Below are 26,404 nucleotides of genomic sequence, written 5' to 3' on the forward strand. Positions count from 1 at the left end.
GCTTTAAAAGGTTCATTTATTTCCTTTTTGCAAGCCCATACCTGTTCAATGACTAGATATATTTTCCCTGCTTTTAAAACCATTATCTGTCTAAAACACATTTTAAAAAGGCTTTGTGTCTTTTTCTCTCAGCAAATTATTATGGATAAACATAGAAAATGGCCTACTGATGAAAGGAAATAAATTTATAAAAAGCAAATGAGTTTTATCATGATTGTTTTTCCAATACTTTAAACTTTGGGGGAAGGTTTCTGCACATCCCTACCCCTGGTTCTTCTCATACGTAACACTCCATAGCCCCCTGCTCTAGACAAGAGTACCTGTAATCTAGTTCTGATTTAAGAGTAGGAACAGCAAGCTAGTCACCAGATATGAATCCGATACTTTATAATGTTTCCAGGGCAGCTAACCTTTATTTAGCAGCCACAACACTCAAGACCCTGTACTAGCATGTTTAGATCCCATGCTATCAAATACGTAACTTCTACGTCATTCTTTTTTAAAAACGTAATTCTAGTAGTAAGTAAGGCTTTGGCATGTAAGGTTCCTCATACCTGTCTGGCCCTCTGGACTACTGAATTGTCTCCTGGATTCCTTTTGCATTTGGGCCCTCAAATCCATCAGGCAGCAGACATTCCTCTTTCTTGAGTTTTGAATGAGACAGAGCAGAAAGGAGACAGGAGGAGATAGGTATCATATAAGCATAATTGAGTGTATGGCTGGTGCAATGGTTAATTTTACGTGTCAACTTGACTAAGCCACGATGCCCAGATAGTGGGTCACACATTATACTGGATGTTTCTGGGAAGTTTTTTGTTTTGGATGGAATTAACATTTAAATCAGTAGGCTCTGAGTAAAGCAGATTGCTATCCACACTGAGGTGAGCCTCCTTCAATCTGTTGAAGGCCTACATGGGACAAAAGGCCACCCCTCCTTCACCTCCCCACCCACCCACCCCTCTACCCACTCAGCTACCGAAATTCTGCAAACAGACAGTTCTCGGCCTGAAACTGTAACATTGGCTCTTCTCTGGCTCTCTGCAGATTTTGGACTTGCCAGCCTCCATAATTGTGTGAGCCAATTTCTTAATAATAAATAAATACACACACACACACACACACACACATACACACACACCTTATTTCATCTTAGTTGCTCTATTTCCCTGGAGAACCCTGACTGATACCAGGTAATCAACCTAAGATGTGCATTTCTTATTTGCTTCCAGTTCTCTCTGACCCCTCTTTCCCAGCAGTCCCCCATTTTCACCCTCCCACTTTTACCCCCCAAAAGTTATCATCATCATTGTGGTTTTTACCCTCATTCCTGTATAGTTGGAAAGGACTCTTTCAACATATCCTTAATCCTTCCTCTTTTATGTTTCACTTCTTATGCTCCAGGCCTGATTCTATCTGACTCTGGATACTTGAAGATATTGGAACTCAGGAAAACCTGTTCTCTCTCAAATGGCTAGTCCTTGCCATTATAAGCCTTGCTTTCAAAACTATCCTTTCTGCTATACACTTACTGAAGTTTATCTTAAAAATCAAAGCTAAACATGACTTTTAAGTCCTTGGTTTTCTTTTTTTTAAAAGATTTTATTTATTTACTCGTGAGAGAGACAGAGACACAGACAGAGAGAGAAGCAGGCTCCATGCAGGAAGCCTGGTGTGGATCTCGATCCCAGGACTCCAGGATCATGCCCTGGGCCGAAGGCAGACACTCAACTGCTGAGCCACCCAGGCGTCCCCGTCCTTGGTTTTCTATCTCCCCACCGTTAAGCAATAGGTGCTTCATCATCGATACTTCAGGAACAAAAGGAAAATGAAGCATGAAAAAAAAAATTGGGGGGCGAGGACACCTGGGTGGCTCAGTGGTTGAGCACCTGCCTTCAGCTCCGGGTCCTAGGATTAAGTCCCACATTGAACTGTCTGCATGGAGCCTTCTTCTCCCTCTGCCTATGTCTCTGCCTCTCTCGCTCACTGTCTCTCACAAATAAATAAATAAAATCTTAAAAGAAAAGAAAAGAAAATTTTAATTCATCAGCTAATATTTGCCAATACTGTTCTTCTGCAAGAGAGTGGCATAAAATGAGGTTCTCAGCCCTGACTTCACATTGGAATTGCATGGAGCTTTTCAAAATTATCAGTGTCCTAACTGCCCCCCCCCGCCCGCCCGCCAGAGATTCTGATTTAATCGATCTGGGTGAGATTCAGAGGTCACTGGTTATTGCTAACCTCTTTGCGTGTTCTAAGGCCCACGACCAGGGGTAGAAATTGCTGGTGTAAGGGAAAGGCATGGGACTGTGTTCGACGGCATGGTTTTGCTCTAAGCCAGCTAGAAGATCCCCAGAGGATGACTCTCCCCTATCCGGGTTCAGCTTGCTCCTGGGAAAAACATGGAGTTTCAAGGTCTTCACTGAACTAACGCTAACATTCTGTGAATTCATCCCTGTGAGGACTAAAGGGGTGACTTTGTTCAGTGAGTGATGATAGTAACAAAAGAAGAGTGGGTACAGTCACACAAATAATGTTTCTATCTTTGCTTTGAAGTCATATATAGCAACTCAAAGAAACCAGTGCTCCTTTCAATACAAAATCCAGCGCCTTTCAATACAAGGGTCTTCCTCTGTTGTATTCTGTTGAGTTGTTTAGGCACCAACGTCAATTTAAAAGCACCACTGTATGCTACTCTACATCCTCAGTTGCCCAGCTTCAATGAGCAAAGTTCACTGAGCAAAGTTCCCTCAAAGTTCAATGAGGTAAGCCTCAAATATTTTCTATGTCAAGAGCATGTGGCGAAACATGTAAGCAGTGCCTGGCCGGCTCTTACCAGTAAGCATTTTTGCAAAACATGGACTGTGTACAAGGAATTTCAAGTGGTTACTTTAAATAACACCAAATCACAGGGGTAGAAGTTTTCTCCTTTTTAAATGTTTTATTTCTCTCCTTTAAGTCAAGAAAAAAATTCCCAGCTTAGGGCTGGGATATCTTTATCACATTGTTAATACTTGCCAATGTATTTTAAGAAAGAGATAGTAAATTGCAGAATCAAAGTCTGAGGCAGACAATAGGATTTAGCTAGTATTTAATAGCAATGTTTGATTCTCACTCTATTTAAGATACGTTATATAAATGGCAGAGGCATTTCTATCTCCATAGATATGAGGCTTCCTTTTAAGATACTTTTATTTAAATAAGAAAGAAGCTATCAAGTGAAGATTCAGATGAAATTATTGAGAAAACATTAATTTGGGAAAGAGTACATGAGACTCCAATGTCAACTAGATAGAATAAAAATTTTAAGTGTTTAAAAAAGAAATTGCTAAGGTCATGCTATTTGGTAATTAAAATATTTTATGACATATTTTATTTTGTCATTGGATGGGTCTGCATGTAAAGTTAAGGATGATAGCAGTTTTTTGTTTTGTTTTGTTTTGTTTTGTGTCAATTGGATGAACAGGAGATGTTGCCTAGACACATCTCACTATTCTATCTTCTCAGTGAACACATTAATTATCATGAATTAAACACTTTGGTCAGGGATCCTTGGATGGCTCAGTGGTTTAGTGCCTGCCTTCGGCCCAGGGCGTGATCCTGGAGACCCGGGATCGAGTCCCACGTCGGGCTCCCTGCATGGAGCCTGCTTCTCCCTCTGCCTGTGTCTCTGCCTCTCTTTCTCTCTGTGTCTCTCATGAATAAATAAATATATTTTTTAAAATTATTTATTTATGATAGTCACAGAGAGAGAGAGAGAGGCAGAGACACAGGCAGAGGGAGAAGCAGGCTCCATGCACCGGGAGCCCGACGTGGGACTCGATCCCGGGTCTCCAGGATCGCGCCCTGGCCCGAAGGCAGGCGCTAAACCGCTGCGCCACCCAGGGATCCCAAATAAAATCTTTAAAAATAAATAAACACTTTGGTCAAAAGGCAGATAATTTTTTTTAAAAAGGATCCAACTACCTGTGTCCAGATGGAACCCATTTTAGATGCAAAGAGGCAAATAGATGGAAAATAAAAGCACAGAAAAAGATGTAATAGGAAAGCAGTAAACAAAAGAGAGCTGATGTGACTATATAAGAAAAAAATAGATGCTAGGGCAAAAGCTGCTAGGAACAAAAGATTACATTTTATAATAATAACAAGGTCAATCCATCAGGACTTGTATTAATACTAAAGAGTTGTTTTGTTTTGTTTTTGGTTTTGTTTTTTTTGAGGAGATGCATATTCTAATATTGCCTATGTAATGTTTATTTTCCAAACAGGTCTGTTATTTGCACTTAAATTATTTAAAGTGAATGAGGATCTTAGGTGAGGTTCTGGTACTTTGACATAAGGAATTTATCAGTCCACCCACCGGTATCCGGTATCCAGGCACAACCTCTGATTTGCATACTGCTCCAGAGGCTCATAGAAGACAAGGTGCATCTCGATGGTATGAGGGACAAGAGTGCTAGACAAAAGAGAGTGGGGGGTGGGTGCTCTGAAAGAAGAATCTTTGTAAATGAGCAAGGATCCTGTCATGATAGCTTCAGGGGTGCAGTCTGTGCCAGGGAAAACTGCAGCAGACCAGAAGTGAGGAGGGAATAGCTGGAGGGTGGGACTCTGGGAAGCCTATGAAAACTCTCCAGTAGAAACCTGTACTCCTCTACTGGGAGACCTTCTCCCTCTTCCCTGACAGAAGAAAGTGAAAAGTATAGTATTATCTAACCAACTGGAGAGAAAGAGGTAAATTAGATCCAAGGTGGGGAGATGGAGGAGAAAGCAGATTCCCAAGGAGGTACCAGAGGTCAGGTGAGGATCAAGGCCAAGCTGGGAGACCCGAGTAAAAACTGAACCCCAGGCAGCCTGGAGCTGTGTGCATATGCAACTAGCCTCACAGCAAGAGCAAATTCCAAGCAGAGGAAAGCACTGAAGAGCACTCAAATTAAATTTGAAATGATGCTCCCTGGGGAACCAGAAACAAACAAACAAACCAGAAAAAAAAAAAAGAGAGAGAGAGAGAGAGAGATTCAAAAAGACTTTTAAAATGTCAAGAAAAATCTAGAAAATTGTACAAAGTTCAAAAAAGGCTGTTTCTCATTGAGAGGTACTGATTGATGCAGCTGCCGTAGGGATAAACTGCAGAGTGAACCCCTGAGTGGACTGTAGAATATTTATTACTATGAAGCAGTATGCTTGTATATGTGATGTTAAACCTTTCTTGGATTATTGCATGGGATCTTCATAACTTGCCTCTGGAGTAATATCATTCCCATTCTATGGTTCAGGAAACTGAAATCCAAAGAGGTTAGGGTGACTTCCCCGAGCTCCTCAGCTACTGAGTGTCGCTGGCTCCATCGCAGGCCCTGTGATGGCCAAACCCGTGGGCTCACTACATCACTTGCAATCTCACAGCTTCACCCGTGTCCCATTTATACAGGGTCTCCGGGAGCCCAGGGTGTGTTTTCATCAATCAGAGGGGACCTCACAAGAAGCCTAGTAGGAAACTAGTCATATGCTGCGTAGAAGGCAAGATTACTTTCCCCTGGGGCCTCCACCGGACATTTATCCTCCTCACCCATGTATTTATAAAGCCCGGACACCACCATTCCCCACTGGAGTCTCAACAGCAGAAGTCTTTTAAACCTACAAAAGTGCAGTATCTGGAGAGATGAAGGTGACAGGTGACTAGAGGGAGACGAGAGACAAGGGATGAGCCAAAATGAAATGTGGGGGACATACCTTATTCTCTAATCTACAGGATGGAACAAAAATTTAGAATTATGGTTCCAAAACCTCTAAATATCAGCTTCTGCTCCAATACAGACTATTAAGCTCAGAGCTGACACCATATATCTGCACTAATCATCAGAATAGGGTGACTGTTCTTTTTTTAGGAAAGTGAGAAATAGAGAGAATGATGTTCAGTGTCGGTATAAACCTTCATAGGCTCATAAGGATTTGTTAAATGAGCAAACGAATCAGACTTTTTTTAACTGCAGATCTCAAGCTGGAGGATGAGAAACGTATAAAGTGGTATTTGGGGGGATCCCTGAGTGGCTCAGCGGTTTGGCGCCTGCCTTTGGCCCGGGGTGGGATCCTGGAGACCCGGGATCCAGTCCCACGTGGGGCTCCCTGCGTGGAGCCTGCTTCTCCCTCCTCCTGTGTCTCTGCCTCTCTCTCTCTCTCTCTCTCTCTCTGTCTATCATAAATAAATAAATCTTTTTTTAAAAAAGTGGTATTTGGGGCAGTGCAATATCTAACTATAGTTTTTGCCAGAACATCTTCCTCCACTAAAATCCCATATTAAAAGCTTTTATGGTTCTACCAACGTATCTCAAGAGACTAAACTTGCACTGTTGGTGAGTGAAAGTCCAATGGTACACCTGGATTACAACCTGCTATTCCAGGAGAACAAAAGAGACTCACACTGTAGATATTTAAATTATAGTCACCTGCAGCAGAATCATCAGCATCACTACCACCAACACCATCAACATCAAGGATTAGGCATATATAGCAGAATTGGAAAAAAAAAAATTGGGTTTGCCAAAAAAAAAAAGAAGAATGTCAAATGACGAATGCTTTTAGCAAAGAAAAATACTAAATGACATATTTTTTAAATTATGCTATCTAATCTTTCTAGAAATTAAACAGGAGGGAGCCATGTAAGAAAAAAAAGTCAAGGTGAATAGAATAATAGTAATTATTAATAGTAATAGTATATCCATATCCTAAAACAAAGATGCCCCGTTCCTTGTTTTTGACTCTAAAAATAACCTATGGAAATTTTATTTAGTTGATTGCTTCTTCAAGATCATCACCTACTTCACAGAAAATTGTTCAGTTACGAGACATGCCATAAAAATCTATAGAAACTACTCCTGCAAGCTTCTCGTGTCCATTTTGGCCTCTGATCTCATTTTCCATTAGAAAACAGTTGCCATTCCTTCCTTGCATGGAAAAATTAAATATCACGGAAATAGTTGGTTTTTATAAAAAGCAACTCAGAAGACAAGGAAGCAAGCCTGGCAGCTTATTAAAGATCTTTAAAAATTCGAGACCAAACTGGTTTCTTACACTGCAGAAACATTAAGACTTTGTTCCATAACTCAAGCATCGGGCCAGAACCTTCCCCCTCAATAACCATCTGTCACCATGTATAGCTGTTGTTTGTGATTCACTTCCTCTTTCTCATGTAATAAAGGGAATAATCCTGAATTTAACATGTTTGCATTTACGTAACTTACAACTTTTACTACTTAGTCTCCTGGTCAGCTCAGCTCACCTTTTTTTCCCCCTGAGGCTACATTTATTAGGGTTGGAAGCAGTAAATTCCATTCCAAAACTGGCAAAAGCTCCAGATTATTTTCCTGTCGTTACAACTATGCCATCAGAATTTATTCCTAAATTAAATTTCAGTTCTGAATCACATCTGCTAACAGAATAATCACCATCACGTTCAAATATATAAATATAAAAGAATTGCCCTCTTAGCAATATCTATTATTAGCGGAAAATACTTTGCTAGTTTTATTGGTTCTGACTTGGGTTTTCCATAGCATTCTCCCATTCGTGAATATGTCAGGCTGTGGTGTCACTGGAAAGTATTTGATTTCCCTTTGTGTGGCAGAGCGACCCAATATTTCCAAGCAAAAATCTTCAATATAGTCTTTTGCTTAAGCCTCAGCAATTGTATAGAGTGCTGCATTATAGGTAAGCCATAAAGCACTAATCTTTATATGTGAAATATATTTTTTATGTATGAAATAGTGAACATGTACCACTGTCAGGTTCTTATTTCAGTATGTTTTCCTTCAAATATTTTTTTTTAGATCTGAACATATTTCTTTATGCTATAAGTTCAAATCCTGCTTAAGTTTTTCTAATTTTGCTACTTCATTAGGGCCAGTAGATTTCACAAGTAACACATTGAGGTTTCAGCACTACTCCATCAATAGTGGCCACAGAACTAAACTCCAAATACATGAAGCCTCATTTTTTCCAATTAAAACTAGTATGGGGGGATCCCTGGGTGGCGCAGCGGTTTAGCGCCTGCCTTTGGCCCAGGGCACGATCCTGGAGACCCGGGATCGAATCCCACGTCGGGCTCCCGGTGCATGGAGCCTGCTTCTCCCTCTGCCTGTGTCTCTGCCTCTCTCTCTCTCTCTCTGTGACTATCATAAATAAATTTAAAAAAAAAAAAAAACTAGTATGGGTTCTTTTGGTCTTCCTTTCTTGGTAATACTTAATATTTTAGCATCACATTCAGAAAAAAAATATCTTTTATCTTGACAAAAAAAAATCTAGTGTGCTAGGCTTAGAAAAAGCCCATCTGTAAATTAGGATTAAATATGAATAATGTAAATTTTACTTATCAAATAAACTTAAACGTAAATCTAAGAATTCGGAATTAAAAATAAAATAACTAAAAATAAGCTGTAAATATTTAATGGTTACCTGCTCTCAGATTTTTATACAGTTGAGTTATAACTGACAAACTAATTTGAAAATATTACACAAAACCAGTATACAATTAAACCACAAGCAAGTCAACACCTGTGTTCAACAGCATTTGAACTGATTTATATTCCATTAAACAAGATGAATTCTCTGATCATGAATGAGCTTGGATACGATGGTATGCCAATTACTATAGTGGTTTCTAAATACTTCAACTTTCTGTACTTTCTTCAATATTATATTGTTGTGAGCCAGTAACCAATAGTTTGCACGCTGGCACAGAATGCAGAGCGCACTTTGACACTTAATATAAAATCTTTCCAACTAAATAGAAAGATTGAGAGGAATACATAATTGAAATCTGTAATCTGTATTATTGCCTCCCGTTAATATATTTTCTCAAAAAACTTTACATGAATCAGATTTGGTTAACCATTGTCATTATTCAAACCTTGATGTTCTCTTTAATTTCAGCAAGCGTATCCCGTTGTAATTTTCAGCCAGCCCTTAGCAAAGCTGCTAACCTCACCTTAGACATTTCCTTCAGCAAAACTAGGAAAATCCTTTCTGACAAAATATTTTTTAATAGAAAATCTGACTGTTTTGGCATCTTTTTCCCACCCTGCACGAGAGAAACCAACATTACCTTTTTAAAGGCTTTTAAATAGAGATCACACCCAACTCTTTAAAGGGGAGAGAAAACACAGTGGTAGCAGCCCTTGGGAGAATATTAGTCCCTTAGATTTCAAAGGGGACGATATTTGAAGGTTTTGAGAATTAGGAGCTCATGCCTCACTCCCTGCAGCAACCATGGATATTAGCAAAACCACAGAGGGCATGCTGCCATAGTGAACCAGGGAGCCTATATCCAAGACATCAAGGCTCTAAGCTTGGTAAAGTCTCTTTGTCAAACGTTGGCAGAGATGCCACAGAGCAGATTGCCTCCAAAGCAACGGGCAAGTATATCAGTCATCATCCCGGTGGAAAGAAACCAAACGGCTCTTGCCAAATTTTCTGGATTTCATTAGATTCCAGGATCTTTACACAACCCTGGCAAAGGAGAAGGAGGCCCAGTGATGAATGACACTGGGTTTCCTACCATTTGGACCAAACAGAAGTGCACAATGGAAATGTGCCTTAGAGAAATGAAGAGCAAATTAATACCTACTGCACCAATTTCTATAGAATAAGCAAATAAGTTTCATATTCAGGAGACTTATAAAAGCTTTTCAATGCTATTGGCTTTGTGACAAGCAATTTCAGTATATCCTACTCCTAGACACATCTTCATAGTATTCATTCAATTACTTGTTTATCCCTCAAAAGTATACTGAGTTCCTTCTGTGTATCAGGAACTGTTTTAGGTGCTGTGGTTGTAGTTAGAAACACAAGAGACAATAACTACTGTACCCCACGGAGCTTCCATTTTAGTCCTGTAGAAAATAAACTAAGCAAACATACCATGTAATATGTCCGAGAGTGATGTCTAAGGAGACAAAACACCAAAGGACAGCCCAGAACCCAACACGTTCCCTGGTCAGAATGCTCCCCCCCACGTGGTTGTGCAGATGAGCAAAACTGCTGCTCAGGATTACTACTTGGATCCTGCAGGTATGAACTTGGTTGGCCAAGATCCCTGTTCTGGTTGTTGCAAGGCCTTCCCCGTTCTCCATCACAGAGTCCCAGTGGCTGAGCCATACAGCTTGCCCTGCAGTCCTCGCGGTGCAAGATCAGAGTCGGTGCTCCTAACAAGAACTTAAAATGAGTGGTGGTGGAGCTGGCTGTCTTCCCCTGTGGGTTCTTTTTTTTCATTAGAGGAACCACAGGCCTAAGGGAGATCTTTTTGCAGTACTGCCTGGGGGGCCGCTTCTCTTACCCTTCTAATGCAGCCTCACTTTGGCATTCTAGAATTCAATCCGTGAATCTTTTTCTCGAATAGCTTGTGTGTGTGAGGGGAGGAACAATGTCAGTTACAACCTCTGTCGCCATCCTGGTGAGTCACTTCCCTACATCTCAATTTTGACCCAGGGACTTCATCACCACTGAAGATATAAATACCTCTCCCTTTTGCTCTCATCAATGTCATGGAAGAAAATACTCTCCCCTAGAGGGAAGTGTTGCCCAAGCTTCAGAGATACTAATGCATTTTCTGGGTGGATAGGATTTCTGTCCACTTGCAGCAGAGCGACGCTAAATACAACTTAAATACACCTCGAAGCTTGTAAGCTAGCGCAGTCACCGTATCTCAAAGTGTAGCTCATAATCATTGAAACCTATGAATCTCTTCTGAAACTATTTATTTCCTTCAAATGACATTATATTTTTTTGATTCTGTTTGGCTTCAGAGAATTGTGCAATAGGAAATGAGGCTTCTCAATAGTAGCTATGAGCATAATCTACATATAATCCATCTGTATTAGTCTGGTTTCTTCAGAGAAACAAACCAGTCTCTCTCTATATAAAGAGATTTATTATAATGAATTGGCTCATGTGATTATGGAGGCTGAGAATCCCACAGTCTGCAGTTGGCAAACTGAAGTCCCAGGAGAGCCGGTGGTATAGTTCAGTCTGAGTCCAAGTCCAAAGGCAGACGACCAATGTCCCAGCTTGAAGACCATCAGGCAGAAAGTAAATTCTCTCCCACTCAGCCTTTTTTGTTCTATTTAGGTCTCCGATGGGTTGGATGAGGCCCATCCACATGGAGGAGGGCAACTTTCTTTACTCAGTCTGCTGATTCAAGTGTTAATCTCAACCAGAAACACAAACACACTCAGAAAAATGTTTAACCAAATATTTGGCCCCTCCATGGCTCAGTCAAGTTGACACATAAAATTAACAATTAAGCCATGTTTTACTGGACAGACTGCCCAGGATGGTAAAGGAGATTATAATCATCCAACAAATATGACAAATATTTTTTAGCTCCTATTATGCACTGGTTCCCAGTGTAGGCTCTTGAGATACAGTAGTAATTAGACCAAAATCCATCTACGGAGTTGACATTAAGAAGTATATTCCAGGGGCGACTGGGTGGCTTAGTTGAGCATCTGCCTTTGGCTCAAGTCATGATCCTGGGGTCCTGGGATGAGCCCTCTGTCAGGCTCCCCCCTCAGCAGGGAGTCTGCTTCTCCCTCCGCCTCCTCCCCCTCCAGCTCATGTGCTCTGTCTCTCACTTTCTCTCTCTCTCAAATAAATAAAATCTTTAAAAAAGAAGAAGTACATTCCATATTCCACAGGGCACTGACTTTCCACTGGCTCCTGAGGACTGCCAGGCTCTTGCAACTCTGTTCCACGGCCTGGCATCCAAATATTCTAGGGATTTAGTCAATTAGTCAATAATAACAATTGCTTATTGAATGACTGAACGTCAGCCACTTTCTTCCTTTCTTCCCTCTTGGGCCTGTTTTTCTTCCATGTAGCCAAGTGAAGGTGCCTCCCATCTGAGAACATCCGAGGCTCACAGCTGACTCAGCTCTTGATGATTGTCACTACGACCCTCACAGGCACCCCACCACTGTCTAGAACCCTTAAGTGGCCAAAGGGATCTTGGCTCCCTGGAGTCTTCAGCTCAGGGAAGACAGTTCATGCACAGTTCATGAAGAAATGGAAGTGGGTGGATGGGGTTTCGGGACACCCCCTTCCTCTATTACTCTTTGGTGTTACACTGTGACACATGGGTAAACAAAAAGGACTATTTATACCTCAGTAACTCCAATAGCTGTTAAGAGAAACGAATTTGTGATTTAAAAAAAAATAGAAGATTTATAGTCCCCTAAACGTGAATCCCAGGAAATTGGTGGAAGGTTTGGAGGGAGTTGAAAATCTAAAATCAACCATGCTACATGCAAAATTGCCTCTTGGCAATTTTGGGTGACAGAGTCCTTGCCAATGGACCTACCCCATGCCTCGACTCCTCTTTCCTTTAGGATGACTTTCTCTTAAAAGGGGCTTCATTTCTAATATAGATTTCTGGTGAACCAGTGCCACTCGTCCTCCAGACATGCCCAGTCATGTTTCAGCTCCAGCAGTGCACACAGCTGCGGATCAAACTGGCATCCCAACTACACACATAATCAGTTTGAATCTGAGCTACCACCTCCTTGAACAAATCAATAACAGACTTGTTTTCCTTCCCTGAGTTTTTAAGACAACTGCATTCAATGTCTTGCCATCTCAGTAGCAAATTGAATCTTGTGAGTCATAAAAGATCCGACAAGTTGGTTCCATTAGAGAACTTTAATTCTCGAAAGTTCTTGATCTGAAACAATTCCTTTTTTAAAAAAGATTTTATTTATTTATTCATGAGAGACACACACACACAGAGGCAGAGACACAGGCAGAGGGAGAAGCAGGCTCCATGCAGGGAGCCCAATGTGGGACTCGATCCCGGGTCTCCAGGATCAGGCCCTGGGCTGAAGGCAGGTGCTAAACTGCTGAGCGACCCAGGCTGCCCCATCTGAAACAATTCCTTTGCAAAAATTTCTCCTATGTGTCCTATGTGACTAAAATTTTGAAATTGCATTCCTAGAATTTGCTTTATCTTCTTTCAACCATCCATACAAATATGTCAAGGGCAATATTTAAAGGCCTCTGAATGTATTGAAGGACCAAACAAAAAGTTTTAAACTTCCTATCTCCTTTTCTGTCACACTGCACAAAATCTGATTTGCAAAGTTTCCAGCACAGAATCTCCTAACAAAAGACGTAGAAAAAAGTGTGACATGCCTGCCTCCTCTCTGGCTTGAGCAAGCCTCTGAAATCTTCCTCTCACCTTTCGGTTACAAACACTCCACTTGTGATAAGTTAACCCAATTCTTCCGGGCCTAGAACACATTTCTCAAATTCTTCACTGCAAATGAGTTCGCCCTTCCTACTCCGTGTGTGCCTGTATACTTAATTTTCTTTTGCTCTGTTTCCGTGTTGAATAGATTATCAACAACTACCATTTATTGCAAGCTAGACACGGTTGTAAAACATTTTCCCTAATCTTCATAACAACCTGCAAGGGAAATATTCTTCTTCACGTACAGCCACCGAGGTAACTGTGCTGAAAAAATAACTTGATTCACTTGTCCAAGGTCACCCCACCAGGGACTGTAAATTGAGGTTTAAAAAAAGGTTTTGCTGAATTTCTCATGGTCCCTGGGTGTCAGTAATAATGAATGATGAATGTCGCCATTACAACACGGCTATGGTTAGAAAGAAAGAGTGCAATTTTGTGGTTTAGTTAATGCTCTGGGAAGATGTTTTGAAAATCAACCTCCACACAGTTTCCTGTGTTCTTCTTACTAAGAAAGGCCCAAGTGAAAGAGGACACAGTACTATTATCTCTCTCCTTCTGATATGCACAGAACAACCTGCACATGTAATTTTGCTCTATATTAACTCCAGCTGAAGCCAACCAACACTATTTGCTCTTGGTTGGCATCAGATTTTAAATACGATCATAAATATATGTTTGTGTTTAGTAACAACAGAGCCATGTTGCAATGCAGGCGCTGTTGACACCAGCTTGACCCCGAGACCGACCTTTGCTGCCCACCTGCTTGTACTCACTAACGTTTGTCTCACATTTTTCCTGAAGCAATTCTTTCTGGCTCACCTCTGAGCTCAGGCAAATGAAACCTGAAACCACCCCTCAGGTGATGGCCACTGCCCTCCAAAGCCTCCTGGTGGCACAGACCATCCAGATCTTTTGAACTAAAACCTTTTGACCAGCACCTGTACAGATGGACCACAGAGTGACCTCTGGAATGATCTACAATTACCTTTACCTCATTATGATACTAAAATCTTTGCCCAAGGAGGAACATCAGCCTGATTTACATAACATACAATGTATCTAAGGCATGTTTCCTTAAGGCATGTGAGGGACTTTATGTCCACCTCTACATATGATGACAAGGCTTCCTTATCTAAATATTCATCCTAACCCTAAACAAAAGGTACCCATTTACCCTCTCTTGGGGGAGTCATGGCTTTGGAAGCCATTTCCCAAGACCTCCTTATTTGCTACAAATAAAGTGCTCTTTAAGCCACAACCACCTGGTGCAGTTTCTGTGACTCACCAGGAAGCAACTTCACATTGGTTCAGTTACACCGACACAATATTGAGCTTTGTATTGTATTCAGTTGTTTTGAAATATATAAAAAAGGAAAAATGTCATTTCAAAATTTTTACATTTCAGAGGCTTTACCCTTTACTAATACTTACTAGGTAGGAAGTCAATGATTAGGAGAAATAGAAGAATACACCAGGGAAAATGTACTAAAAATTTTTTTCCAAAGGGAAATTATACTTAAAATTTGCAGTATTAGTAGTGCTTTTTATTAGTATAGCTCTTTGTTGACATTATTCTATAAAATTTCTTATGGGTGGTTCTTTAATTACTTCTGTGCAATTGTTATTTCTCTGTATACCCAGCTTACATTTCACCCAGAAATATTTTGAGTAGACTTGACTAATGTTTAGTTTCAGTCAAACTTATTCCAGAGTGTCTTATCCATCCCTCTTTAGGATACAATTTGTCATCAAGTCATCTTTTCAATAAACTTTTCTACAAAAATTATATCTTTTGCTTTGCAAGTGTTGACCACATATAACTCCTCTGGAAAGCAAGTGGCAATAAAATGTGGGAATTAATTTGAAACAGGAGCAATATCAGAAATCATAGCTCTCAATGTCTTCTGTTAACATCCAAAAAGACCCTCAGAAGAACCAATTGCTCAAGTAAAGTTTAGTTTATCAGTGGTATAAAAAAATAACAGTCCCCTACAGTGGGAAGGCTACAGTTGATATCTACTTCTTATTTTCAATCAAGAATGAAGAGTATTAGCATGAAGTTAAATATCAGAAGAAACAGCTGAAGGGTTGAAAGTCATTGTCTTTGGAGACATTGTGAAGGGCATGGCCTGGCAGTTGTACAGATTCTCATCAAAGCCCTTATGGACTCTTCCTCTTCTCCTTCCCTCTTCTCACTTCTTCTTCCCCACCCCCTTTTTATTCTCTTACAAAATACTGGTTATCTTTTATCTTTTTTTTTTTGAGGAGTCTCAGGTCAGCAACATCTACAGAACAAGGTCCAAATATGGAAAGATACAGACAAATATTAAATGAACCCTGTAATGTTGGATTATACTTGGATATATTAGTGTAAGCTCATTTTTAAAAATCACATATGGAAACAGGTATAGATGCAAGTATATGTGTATGTGTGTATGTTTGAAGGTATCTTTCCTACCTCTGCCCTCTGAGAGGCTCAGAAGTAATAATACCTCAGTAGCAATGAGAACATCTAGTACTTAGATCTTTGTTTCTAAATAATATTCTTAATTCTTAGTAAATTAAAAAAAAAAAAAAAAAAACATTCAGCACTCCTTGGAGAAATGGCTGATTCCGGGGCTTAAACAGAAAAAGTACAAGACAAGCCTAGAATATCTTGTTATAATAAAATGGCTGAAGGAAACTGAAAAGGGCACAGCAGCTAGCTTGAAGGGGCTCCAATTAGCCAAAAGTTAAATAATTTTAGCATCAAAATCAATAAGGTGAGTAATAATTGCAACTTACTGAGTGAAAAAGGAATTCATAATTCCATATTTATATAAAAATGAGTGTTTTTTTAAAGTGGAGAAGGAAAGCCATACCTCAACTGTATGGTCAACTAATCTTTGACAAAGCAGAAAAGGATATCCAATGTAAAAAAGATAGTATATTAATCAAATGGTGTTGAGAAAATTGGACAGCCACGTGCAGAAGAATGAAACTGGACCATTCTCTTATATCATACACTAAGATAAACTCAAAATGATTGAAAGATCTAAATGTGATTCAAGAATTCATCAAAATTCTAGAGGAGAACATAGGCAGCAACCTTTTTGAACTCAGCCACAGCAATTTCTTACAAGACACAGCTATAAATGCAAGGGAAACAAAAGCAATAATGAACTATTGGGACTTCATCAGGATAAAAAGCTTCTGCACAGCAAAGCGAACAGTGGGCAAAACTAAAAGGCAATCTACATAATGGGAGAAGATATTTGTAAGTGACATATCAGATAAAAGGCTAGTATCCAAGATCTATAAAGAACTTGTCAAACTCAACACCCAAAAATAAACTTTCAGTCAAGAAATGGGCAGAAGACATGAAAGGACATTTCTCCAAAGAACACATGGCCAGCAGGCATGTGAATAAATGCTCCATATCACTTGTCATCAGGGAAATATAAATCAAAACCAAAATTAGATACCACTTTACACCAGTGAGAATGGCTAAAATTAACTAGACAGAAAACAACAAATGTCGGGGAGAATGTGGAGAAAGGGGAACCCTCTTGCATTGTTGGCGGGAATGCAAGCTGATGTAGCCACTCTAGAAAACAGTGTGGAGGTTCCTCAAGAAGTTAAAAATAGAGCTACCCTATGACCCAGCAATTGCACTACTGGATATTTACCCCAAAGATACAGATGGAGTGAAACAATGGGACACCTGCACCCCGATGTTCCTAGCAGCAACGTCCACAATAGCCAAACTGTGGAAGGCGCCATGATGTCCTTCGACAGATGAATGGATAAAGAAGATGGGGTCTATATATACAATGGAATATTAGCCATCAGAAAGGATGAATACCTACTCTTTACATTATTGTGGATGAAACTGGAGAGTACTGCGCTGAGTGAAATAAGTTAATCGGAGAAAAACAATTATCATATGGTCTCACTCATATGTGGACTATAAGAAATAGTGAAAGAGACCATAAGGGAAGAGGGGGAAACTGAGTGGGGAAAAATTAGAAAGGAAGACAAATCCTAACTCTGGGAAACAAAGGGCTGCAGGACAGGAGATGGATGAGGGGATGGGGTAAGTAGGTGATGGGCATTAAGGAAGGCATGTGATGAAATGAGCGCTGAGTGTTATACTATTTGTTAGCAAAGTGAATTTAAATAAAAATGAATGAGTGAATGAATGAATGAGTAAATAAATATAAAATATAAGGCCTAATAAAAATAAAATAATTGGTATTTAGCAATTATCATAATAACTGATTCAGGAATGAATCATCAATGGATGATAGGCCAAGTGGATGAGTTTGTTGAATAACAGGAGATATATATGTATATATACCTACACACACACACACACACACACACTTATTGACAAACTTTAGAGTGGATAAACTGAGTAGATATAACTCTACCAAAACATTAGAGGTTATCATGAGTAATGGGGCAAAACAACATTACATATGCCTCATTCAGAGTGCACAGAACCATTTCTGTGGATTTCCCACCAAAAGTCACTTCCTGGATCTGATCATGAGAAAACATCAGGCAAACTAATGTTGAAGAATTCTAGCAAATGAGTAGCCTGTACTCTTCAAAAATATCAAAGTCACAAAAGACAAGAAAACACTAAGGAAAACTACCAGACTGGAGGTGTCTATTGAACTTTATTGGTATACACAGACCACAATCTTGGATTGAATCTTGAAGCAGAAGAAAAATGTTTTATATAAAAGCATTATTAGAAGTTTCTAGCCAGGTAAAATAGACTTTTCAGATAGAAAGTAAAAAGTCAAAACTACTTCTATTTGCAGATGAAATAATCTTTCACGTAGAAAATACTCTACGTGAGAGTAGTAGTAATGAATGAATTCAGCAAGGTTATAGTTCACAAGACCAACCTACAGAAGTCAATTGCATTTCTATGCACTAGCTTTGAACAATCTGAAAATGAACTTAAAAACAATTTCATTTATAATAGCATCAAAAAGAATAATACTTAATAATAAAAGTAACAAAAGAAGTACAAGACCTACACACTGAAAATTATAAAATGTTGTTGAAAGGAATTGAAAAGCACTTAAATAAACGGAAAGGCATCTCTGTTGATGAATGGAAAGACTTCATGTTAAGATGGCAAAACTTTCCAAATTGATCCACAGGTTCAATGTAATCAAAATCCCATTGGAAGATTTTTTTTTTTAATTGACAAAGTGATCTTAAAAAACATATGGAAATACAACAGACTCAGAGTAGCCAACACAATCTTGAAAAAGAAGAATTAAGTTGGGGGATGAATGTTTGCCAATTTCATACACACTACAAAATTGCAGTAATTAAGAATGTGTGGTACTGACATAAAGAGAGACATAAAGATCAATGGAATAGAATTTAGAATCCAGAAATAAACCCAAACATTTATGGGCAATTGATTTTCAACAGGATGTCAAGCAATTTAATGGGGAAAAAAATCATCTTTTGACATACAGTGCTTGGACAACCAGATATTGACAAGCAAAAGAATACAGTTGGACTTCTACCTCACATGTTAAAAGTTAACCCAAAAATCCAAACCTAAATGTAAGAACTAAACTTTAATACTCTTTGAAAGTGCAAATATGACTTTGAATTGGGTAATGTTTTCCTAGATATGATACTTAAAGCACAAGTCACTAAGAACATAAAATAGATAAACTGGAACTTCATCAAAATTTTAAATGGTGTGCTTCAAAGGACACCAGTGATACATAAAGAACTCCTGAATATACAAATAACTTACAGCTCAAAGACAAAACAATTTAAAAATGGGGAAAATGATCTGAATAGGCAATGCTACAAAGATAAATAAATTGCCAATTAGAACATGAACTGTTCTTAATGCTCATTATCTTTAGTCATTAGGGAAATGCAAATAAACCACAATGAAATAATATTTCACATGCTCTAAGAAAACTACAATTAAAAAGATAGGCAATAGTAAATGTTGATGAACATGTGGAACAATTAGAATGCTCATACATTGCTCAATGGAAAGGTAAATAGTACAGCTACTTTAGAAAACAGATTGTCAGTTTCTCAAAATGTTAAAGATGGAGTGACCAGATGACCCAGAAATCCCAATTCTAGGTATCTACTCCCCAAAATGAATACTTATGCCCACATAAAACTTGTACATACATGTTCACAGCAGCATCATTCATAGTAGCTGAAAAGCAAAACAACCCAAACGTTTATCAACTGAAGAATGGATAAAATGCAGTACATCTATAAAATGGAATATTATTTGGCCATAAAAAGGAATTAAGTATGGATAGGTGCTATAACATGGATAAACTCAGAAACTTTTTGCTTAATTAAAAGAAACCAGTCACCAAAAGCCACACATTTTGTTATAAGCTTGTTTTGATTAAATATTTAAAATACAGAATTGTTGCATGTTGTATATTTAAAGAAACAGTAAAAAAGGAAATTGTCATTATTCAGGCTACACCTAAGAACAATAAAGTCTATTGAATCCCCAGGAAAACAAAGTTTTAAAAATAAATAAGCAAATAAATTTGTTAAAACTCTGAAGGTCTTTAACAATTTGTTGAAGTTGGGACAATAAATTACTAATATATCAACTATAGGAACCCAGATGTCCCAGAAATTATATTTTAAAGGATTTAGAAAGAATGCTTTATCAACTTAATACTACATTCTTTTTTAAATGAGACTTTAGCAACTTTGGGTATCATTTCACCCCTGGACCAATACCACGATAAATTATTCAGCAGTAGCACCTCCTGTCTATATGAAATGGCCAGAACTGGCAACTCTGTAGAGATAAAAAGTAGATCAGTGGTTGGCTTGGGCTAAGTGGTAGGAGGAGGAAAATGATTGATAATGGATACAAAGTTTCTTTGGGGGATAATGGAAGTGTTCGAAAATTAGAATGATGGAGCAGGCTCCCAGGCTGGACCTGTCCCCTCCTTGCAACGTGTGTTCAAAAGTGAACAATAAATCTTTTCAAAGATGAAAAAAAAAAAGAAAATTAGAATGATGATTGCACAACTCTGTAGAAATAACTAAATTGTCTACTTTCCTCCCTGCCTCTCCCCCCTCTTGAATTGTACACTTTTAACAGGCAAATTTTATGGTGTATTGTATCTCTACAAAGCTATTAATAAATAATATACACATAGAGATACTAATAAGGCAAATGTGATAGAATATGAACAATTAGGGAACCTGGATGGTAAGTACATGGAATTTCTAAATTTTGTAGCTTTTCTGTAAGTTAAATTTGTTCCAAAATAAAAAATAAAAGTAAGCTTTATGGTGTTCCCTGACTTTTTAAATTAAAGGCATGTATCATGGTGATAACATTTAAAGGTCATGAAACAGATATGGGTTTAGAATGAAGTAAGAGATGACATGGTCTAGTCAGGATGGCCCCAGAATTCCAAGAGGTACCATTCAATAATATAATGGCCAGACATTTCCCACTAATCTGTCTCTTTAAATTCAATATACGGGACTATATGGCAAAGCTCTAGAGTTGGCCAGTTTTCAGCTCTGCTGTGTAGGTAACTTAGTTGTGCAGAGTTCTAAGATCACCTGCAAGGACTCAACCCTTGTACAATGCCCTCCTCCTTAGTGTGAGTGTGAACAGTGAATATGACAGGACGGTCCCTCCCTGACTAGATTATGTCATAAGGTATAGTTGACTTTAAGAAAGATAGACCTGACCGAAACACCTTTTAAATCTGTCTCTAGCGTCAAAGACAAAGGAGACAGAGATTTGACAGGAGATATTCACGTTGCCTGCTTTAAAGATATAGGGAGCCACATTGCAAAAAATGTAGGGGGCCTCTGGGAGCTGAGAGTAACCCCCAACTGACCTCCAGCAAGGAGACTGGAATCTCAGTTCTATAGTCTCAAGGAATGAGAGTCTACCAACAGCCTGAATGAGGTTGGAAGTCGATTCTTCTTCAGAGGCTCTAGATGGGAAAGCAGCCCAGTGGACACCTTGATTTTGGCACCGTGAGATCCTGAGCAGAGAACCAAGTCATGCCATGCCAGGACTTCTGCCCTAGAGAACTGTGAGCTAATAAGTAGGTGTTACCTTGAGCTGCTAAGTTTGTGATGATATGCTACAAAGCAAAAGAAAATGAATAACACAGAGTATCTATTTCCTCATATATAAAATGAGAATAGAGCGCCTGAGTGGCTCCGTCAAATGTCTACCTTAGGCTCAGGTCATGATCCCAGGGTCCTGGGTTTGAGCAGAGAACCTGCTTCTCCTTCTCTCTCTGCCCCTCTCCCCCGCTAATGTGCTCTTGCTCTCTCTCTCTCTCAAGTAAATATATAAAATCTTAAAAAATAAAATGAGAATAATAGCACTATCTGCCTCATAACAAGGTGAATCCTTACCAGATAAAATAATCATATAAAATATTTAGCAGTCTTTCATATAGTACATGCTTAGTTTAGATGAGTTCTCATCATTTTTTTTTACTATTGTTATTGAGATCGGGTAAAGCAAAATCTCAAAAAAAAAATCAGAATCTCCTCCAGTAAACCCACAATAAACTTAATTTATTCATTAATATGCCAACCAAGACATTTTGGCACACCCAGGACATGAGTAATATTCCTAATATCACTCGGAATTAAGGGTTTGGCTTTTAGTCAAGATCTGATTTATCCCAATGGTAACATATCTTAGTGAAAGATAACTTTCTTGGTCCTTTAGAGTATTCATCACAAGGCTACCTGTCAAGTTTTGACGATGGGTGGAAAATGATGGAGACAGCAGGGAACATTCTTATAAATGTTCCCCGAATATGGCATTTAAAATTTTATATGTTAACTGTAAAACTGAAATACTCCTGCCAACGTACAGAGCCAAGACGGTGTTCATGAAACAAACAAGCCAAACCACCTGAATCAAGTCACACTTGCAAGATGGACTGAATAGTTTTGTGTCACCTAATCCCAGCTATGGGCTAATAGTCAGCATGGCTGACACCCAGACTCTAAAATCAACGGATGTAATGTAATGTGCACCTGTGCATATGGGACGTGAAACAGCACTTGTTCCCAGGTGGTATCTAAAGATGAATAAGTGAAGCAGTGAAGCAGAAAAATTGCTAACATAGATAGCATTAAGCTAGCTCTGCCATTATGAAATTAACACTTCATAATTTTCGTTTGTGTTTCGTAGTATCACCAAGATTGCCATGGATTAATTCTCCTTACCGCCGAGGAAAGGCTACATTCACTCCTGGATCAAATGTAAAACTGTACCAGTATTTTAAGATCTCTAGAATTAAAAGAAATCGCACCGTTGAATGATCAGAGCAATAGAGAACGTCAAGTAGATCCATGGATCTGCAATTAACTTCAAAACATGAACATGATAGAGAAATGAAATTGGTATATACCTTCCCAGCAAAGTGAAAATGTCACTAAGCTATAAGACTGTTTCTGAAATCAAGACATAATTTTGAGAAAATCATTAATCAACAGTCATTAAATACCTGACGCTGATAAACAACTTTTGATAGCTGACATTTCTAGCTAAGAAAATTACGTTTAAAATTTATTTAAACTCTCATTCAACTCTCCCTACCTTAGACAGAAATCTATTCTAACTGAAATCACTTCATACTGCCTTTTAAATTTTGAATCCTAGCAACATTCTTACTTTAATCATTCTGGAAACATTACTAATGTTTGGAAGGAAGGTTTATCCATGATTTTTTGCAAAACACCTTAGCTTATCATTAAAAAGTATGCTGACGTACAGGGTTGTATTATATACATTTATTTTGTATCTTGATTATTTATTAGCACATCACATTCAAAATACATTGCTAGTTGAACAGAGTAGCATAACAATAAATCAGATGCAGACTCAATCCTGATATCTGAATAATGATGAAGGGCACATCTTCATATATGGGGCTGTGTGTGGTGGGGGGGACAGGTAGCTTTCCACATTAAAGCACCCAGAATTAGTTGAGAACTATTTTAATATATTTAGTTAAGACTTAGTAAGCTTGTTAGGCATAAATAGATCATTGAGAGTATAATTCCAAATATAGAAAAACAAATAGAGGGGCCCCTGGGGGGCTCAGTCGGTTAAGTGTCTGCCTTCAGCTCAGGTCATGATCCCCAGGTCCCTGGATGGAGCCCCACATCGGGCTGCCAGCTCAGCAGGGAACCTACTTCTTCCTCTCCCCTGCTTGTGCTCTCTCTCTCTCTCTCTCTTGCTATCTCTCTCTCTCTCAAATAAAAAAAAAACTTAAAAGAAAAAGAAATACAAATTTGATCTGCATATTTTTTGTTATTAAATATTCTTTTAAATGACATTACTATAACATAAAGTCAAAAGGTTTGGTCTGTTTTTCAAAAGAAAATTAGTCTCTTTACTTCATAGCAGCAGCTCTAAACCAGATATGCTTCAGATAATTAATCACTGTAATCCCCTTTGGGTGTGTGTGCAGGCTTCTTGCAAGAGGGTCCGTAGCTTTACTTCAATACTAAATGGTACTGAGTTCCTGAAATTAGAAGAACCATGGATTATTTCATCGTTATCAGAAATTTTTTTAAAAGATTTTATTTATTTATTCATGAGAGACAGAGAGAGAGAGAGAGAGAGGCAGAGACACAGGCAGAGGGAGAAGCAGGCTCCTTGCAGGGAGCCCGATGTGGGACTCAATCCTGGGTCTCCAGAATCACCCCCTGGGCTAAAGGTGGCCTAAACCGCTGGGCCATTGGGGCTGTCCTTGTTATCAGAGATTTAAATACATACTGAAAAGAAGCCCCTCAAAACGTTAAAATCATTTTACCTGAGTAGCAAAAAAATAATTTTAATTTGAAAAACACTAAAAAATATATATATATATAAAGAAAAAAGAAAGCACCTATCAATCTACCACAGTGTGTATATACATTGATGTGTCTTCTCTCCTCCCACATCTCACACTGGAGTTATGTCATAGCAACAATTTGAAACATGACTTTATAGATGTAATCCTAAGTTTATGAAGACACATTTATGAATATTTACACATATATTCACGTATGTAGTTTTTATAAAAAGTCCTGATATATATGTACAAAACTTATTTTTATTTTTTTTTTCTTACAGATACACTGTGGACATATTTTCAGCTCTGTACACATATATCTACATCATTCTTTTTATTGTACTGCATTATACCGCTCACCTCCCAACATGCTACGTAATTTACTCATTTATTATGCTTATTGTCTATTTTCTTCCATAGAGAAGTTTCATTGGATAAAGAGTTTTTTGTCTACTGCCATATCCAAGCAGTTAGGTTACTCCTACCACATTCAGGTTCTTAACAAATACTTGTTGAATAAATCAAGTTTTAAATAATGTAAACCCATAACTTGTTTTGCTATACTCTTATTAATGAACTTCTTTTGATTGTGTTCTTTGCTATTAAGAGAAATATTTCAAGGCTGTCTCTAGGGATGTATCTTCCCTTACTAAAACAGTTATTTCTTAAACACCTAGGAGGTTATTGCTAGGTTATAGATTATGTGCTTTTAAAAATAGTATCGCCAAACCATCCTCCAAAAATGTTATATGAAATTAAATTCTTAATACAAGATATGAGTCGGCCATTTACTTTTATTCTTTGTAACTTTTTGCATTTCCAATTTCCTATAACCAACATTAATTATCTTAATCAGGAGAAGCCATGATTAAAAAGAAAATTAGTTTTTATTTTCTCTACAGTCCTAGAAACATAATTTAATGGCTGAAAATTTGAACATAACAGATATCATTTGGACTAAAGTACTTTTTTTTCACTCGTTTAAATTATTCCAGTACTAATTTTAAAAAATTGTTATTTCAATGTCTATCAATAATTTACTACCAAATAGAAGCCTTACAACATGCTTACTGGAGCAGAGAAATTAGAAAGACTTAACTAATTTTCCAAAGTTGATGTTGCCTTATAATTTGCCCAGAGTAGCATGAAGAGAAATGCTTTTAATAATAAATGATTTTTGATTAATGATGAGTTATTAATAAATAAATATATTTGCCTCCCCATTAGCCCTTTTACTTTAAAGTCCAGAGAGGAAAAAAACATATTAAAGTTTTCAGAGTATACAAAATACATATTCGTTTCCAGGTTTGGAATGTTTCTAAGCATCCAGTAGACTAAAAAAGGAGTTATTCAGCTTTAAACTTGACCTTATTGCTCAATAAGTGTGACCATGACTTTGGTAAAGGGTTGTCCTTCTACAAAAATTATACTATTAACCTGGATTCGTGATACTAGAGCTTCTTACTCAGATCTTCTGACAGATTGAACTGAACCAGTCGCATATGCCTGAATCTCATCTAAATAGAAATAGACACAGGGAGAGGTTTGTGTCAGGGACGTAGATTCCCTTTGTGAAGGGAAAACAAATGGTAACTGTAATGGGACTGGACTCTCCATCATCACCTCTGTCTTCTGACTAATTTGATCCAAGGACAACATTCACTGTCTCTTAAATAGTTCAGAAGCTAATGAAATTTCATAAGCACCGGACTTCTGATTTATATAATAGCAAGTTGTAAGTAATCAAATAGAAAATCTGTAATGAATAGAAAAAAAACCCTTTAATCAACATTAAAGAATACTTCTAAATGCCATGTGTGCAGTGGCATGATTTTAGACTTCTGCAAAGTAAGCAAGCCCTGCTCTCAAGGAATCTTCATTTCACCTAGCAGCCAAGGAGATTCAGAGAAAGAGGTAAGCAAGGAAACATGGCAATTTGAGTCAGCATTCACTCTAGAGGTGAACTTTATGATGCTTCATTTCAGTGTTACTGTAAGAAATGATAAACAGCTATTACTCATTAGATGAGTGAACACAATAAGATCATGAAAGAACTGGAAAATCTCAAGTGGGTTTCCCAATTAAATTCCAAGACCTAACTAACTTTTCCCTCAAATTAACATATTTATGTTTACTCTGATTCTTTTATTCATTTTTTCATCGTTTCTCTAGTCATGAAGAAAAAGTTCTCTTTCCAACTTTTTTTAAAGAGGTTTTATTTATTTATTTGAGAAAGAGAGGGAGAGAGCACACGTGGATGTGCACATGAGCGGGAGTCGGGGCAGAGGAAGAGAGAAGCAGACTCTCCGCTGAGCAAGGA

The 26,404-nt window shown here is 38.2% G+C and overlaps 1 protein-coding gene and 1 long non-coding RNA gene across 2 annotated transcripts in view; one reads left to right on the forward strand and one right to left on the reverse strand.

Moving 5' to 3' along the window:
- The window catches only part of LOC140622268 (acidic leucine-rich nuclear phosphoprotein 32-related protein-like), a 53,606-nt gene extending 30,961 nt beyond the window's left edge, over positions 1 to 22,645 (forward strand). Inside the window, exon 7 of the mRNA XM_072807982.1 lies at positions 22,434 to 22,645. Coding sequence (XP_072664083.1) covers positions 22,434 to 22,458 — 25 coding nt within the window. The 3' untranslated portion in view covers positions 22,459 to 22,645. The remainder of the gene's footprint in view (positions 1 to 22,433) is intronic.
- LOC140622269 (uncharacterized) overlaps positions 1 to 26,404 on the reverse strand; it is an 85,892-nt gene that overhangs the window by 26,424 nt on the left and 33,064 nt on the right. The window lies entirely within an intron of this gene.

Source organism: Canis lupus, chromosome 31 (assembly GCF_048164855.1).
Source record: "Canis lupus baileyi chromosome 31, mCanLup2.hap1, whole genome shotgun sequence".
NCBI lineage: Eukaryota > Metazoa > Chordata > Mammalia > Carnivora > Canidae > Canis > Canis lupus.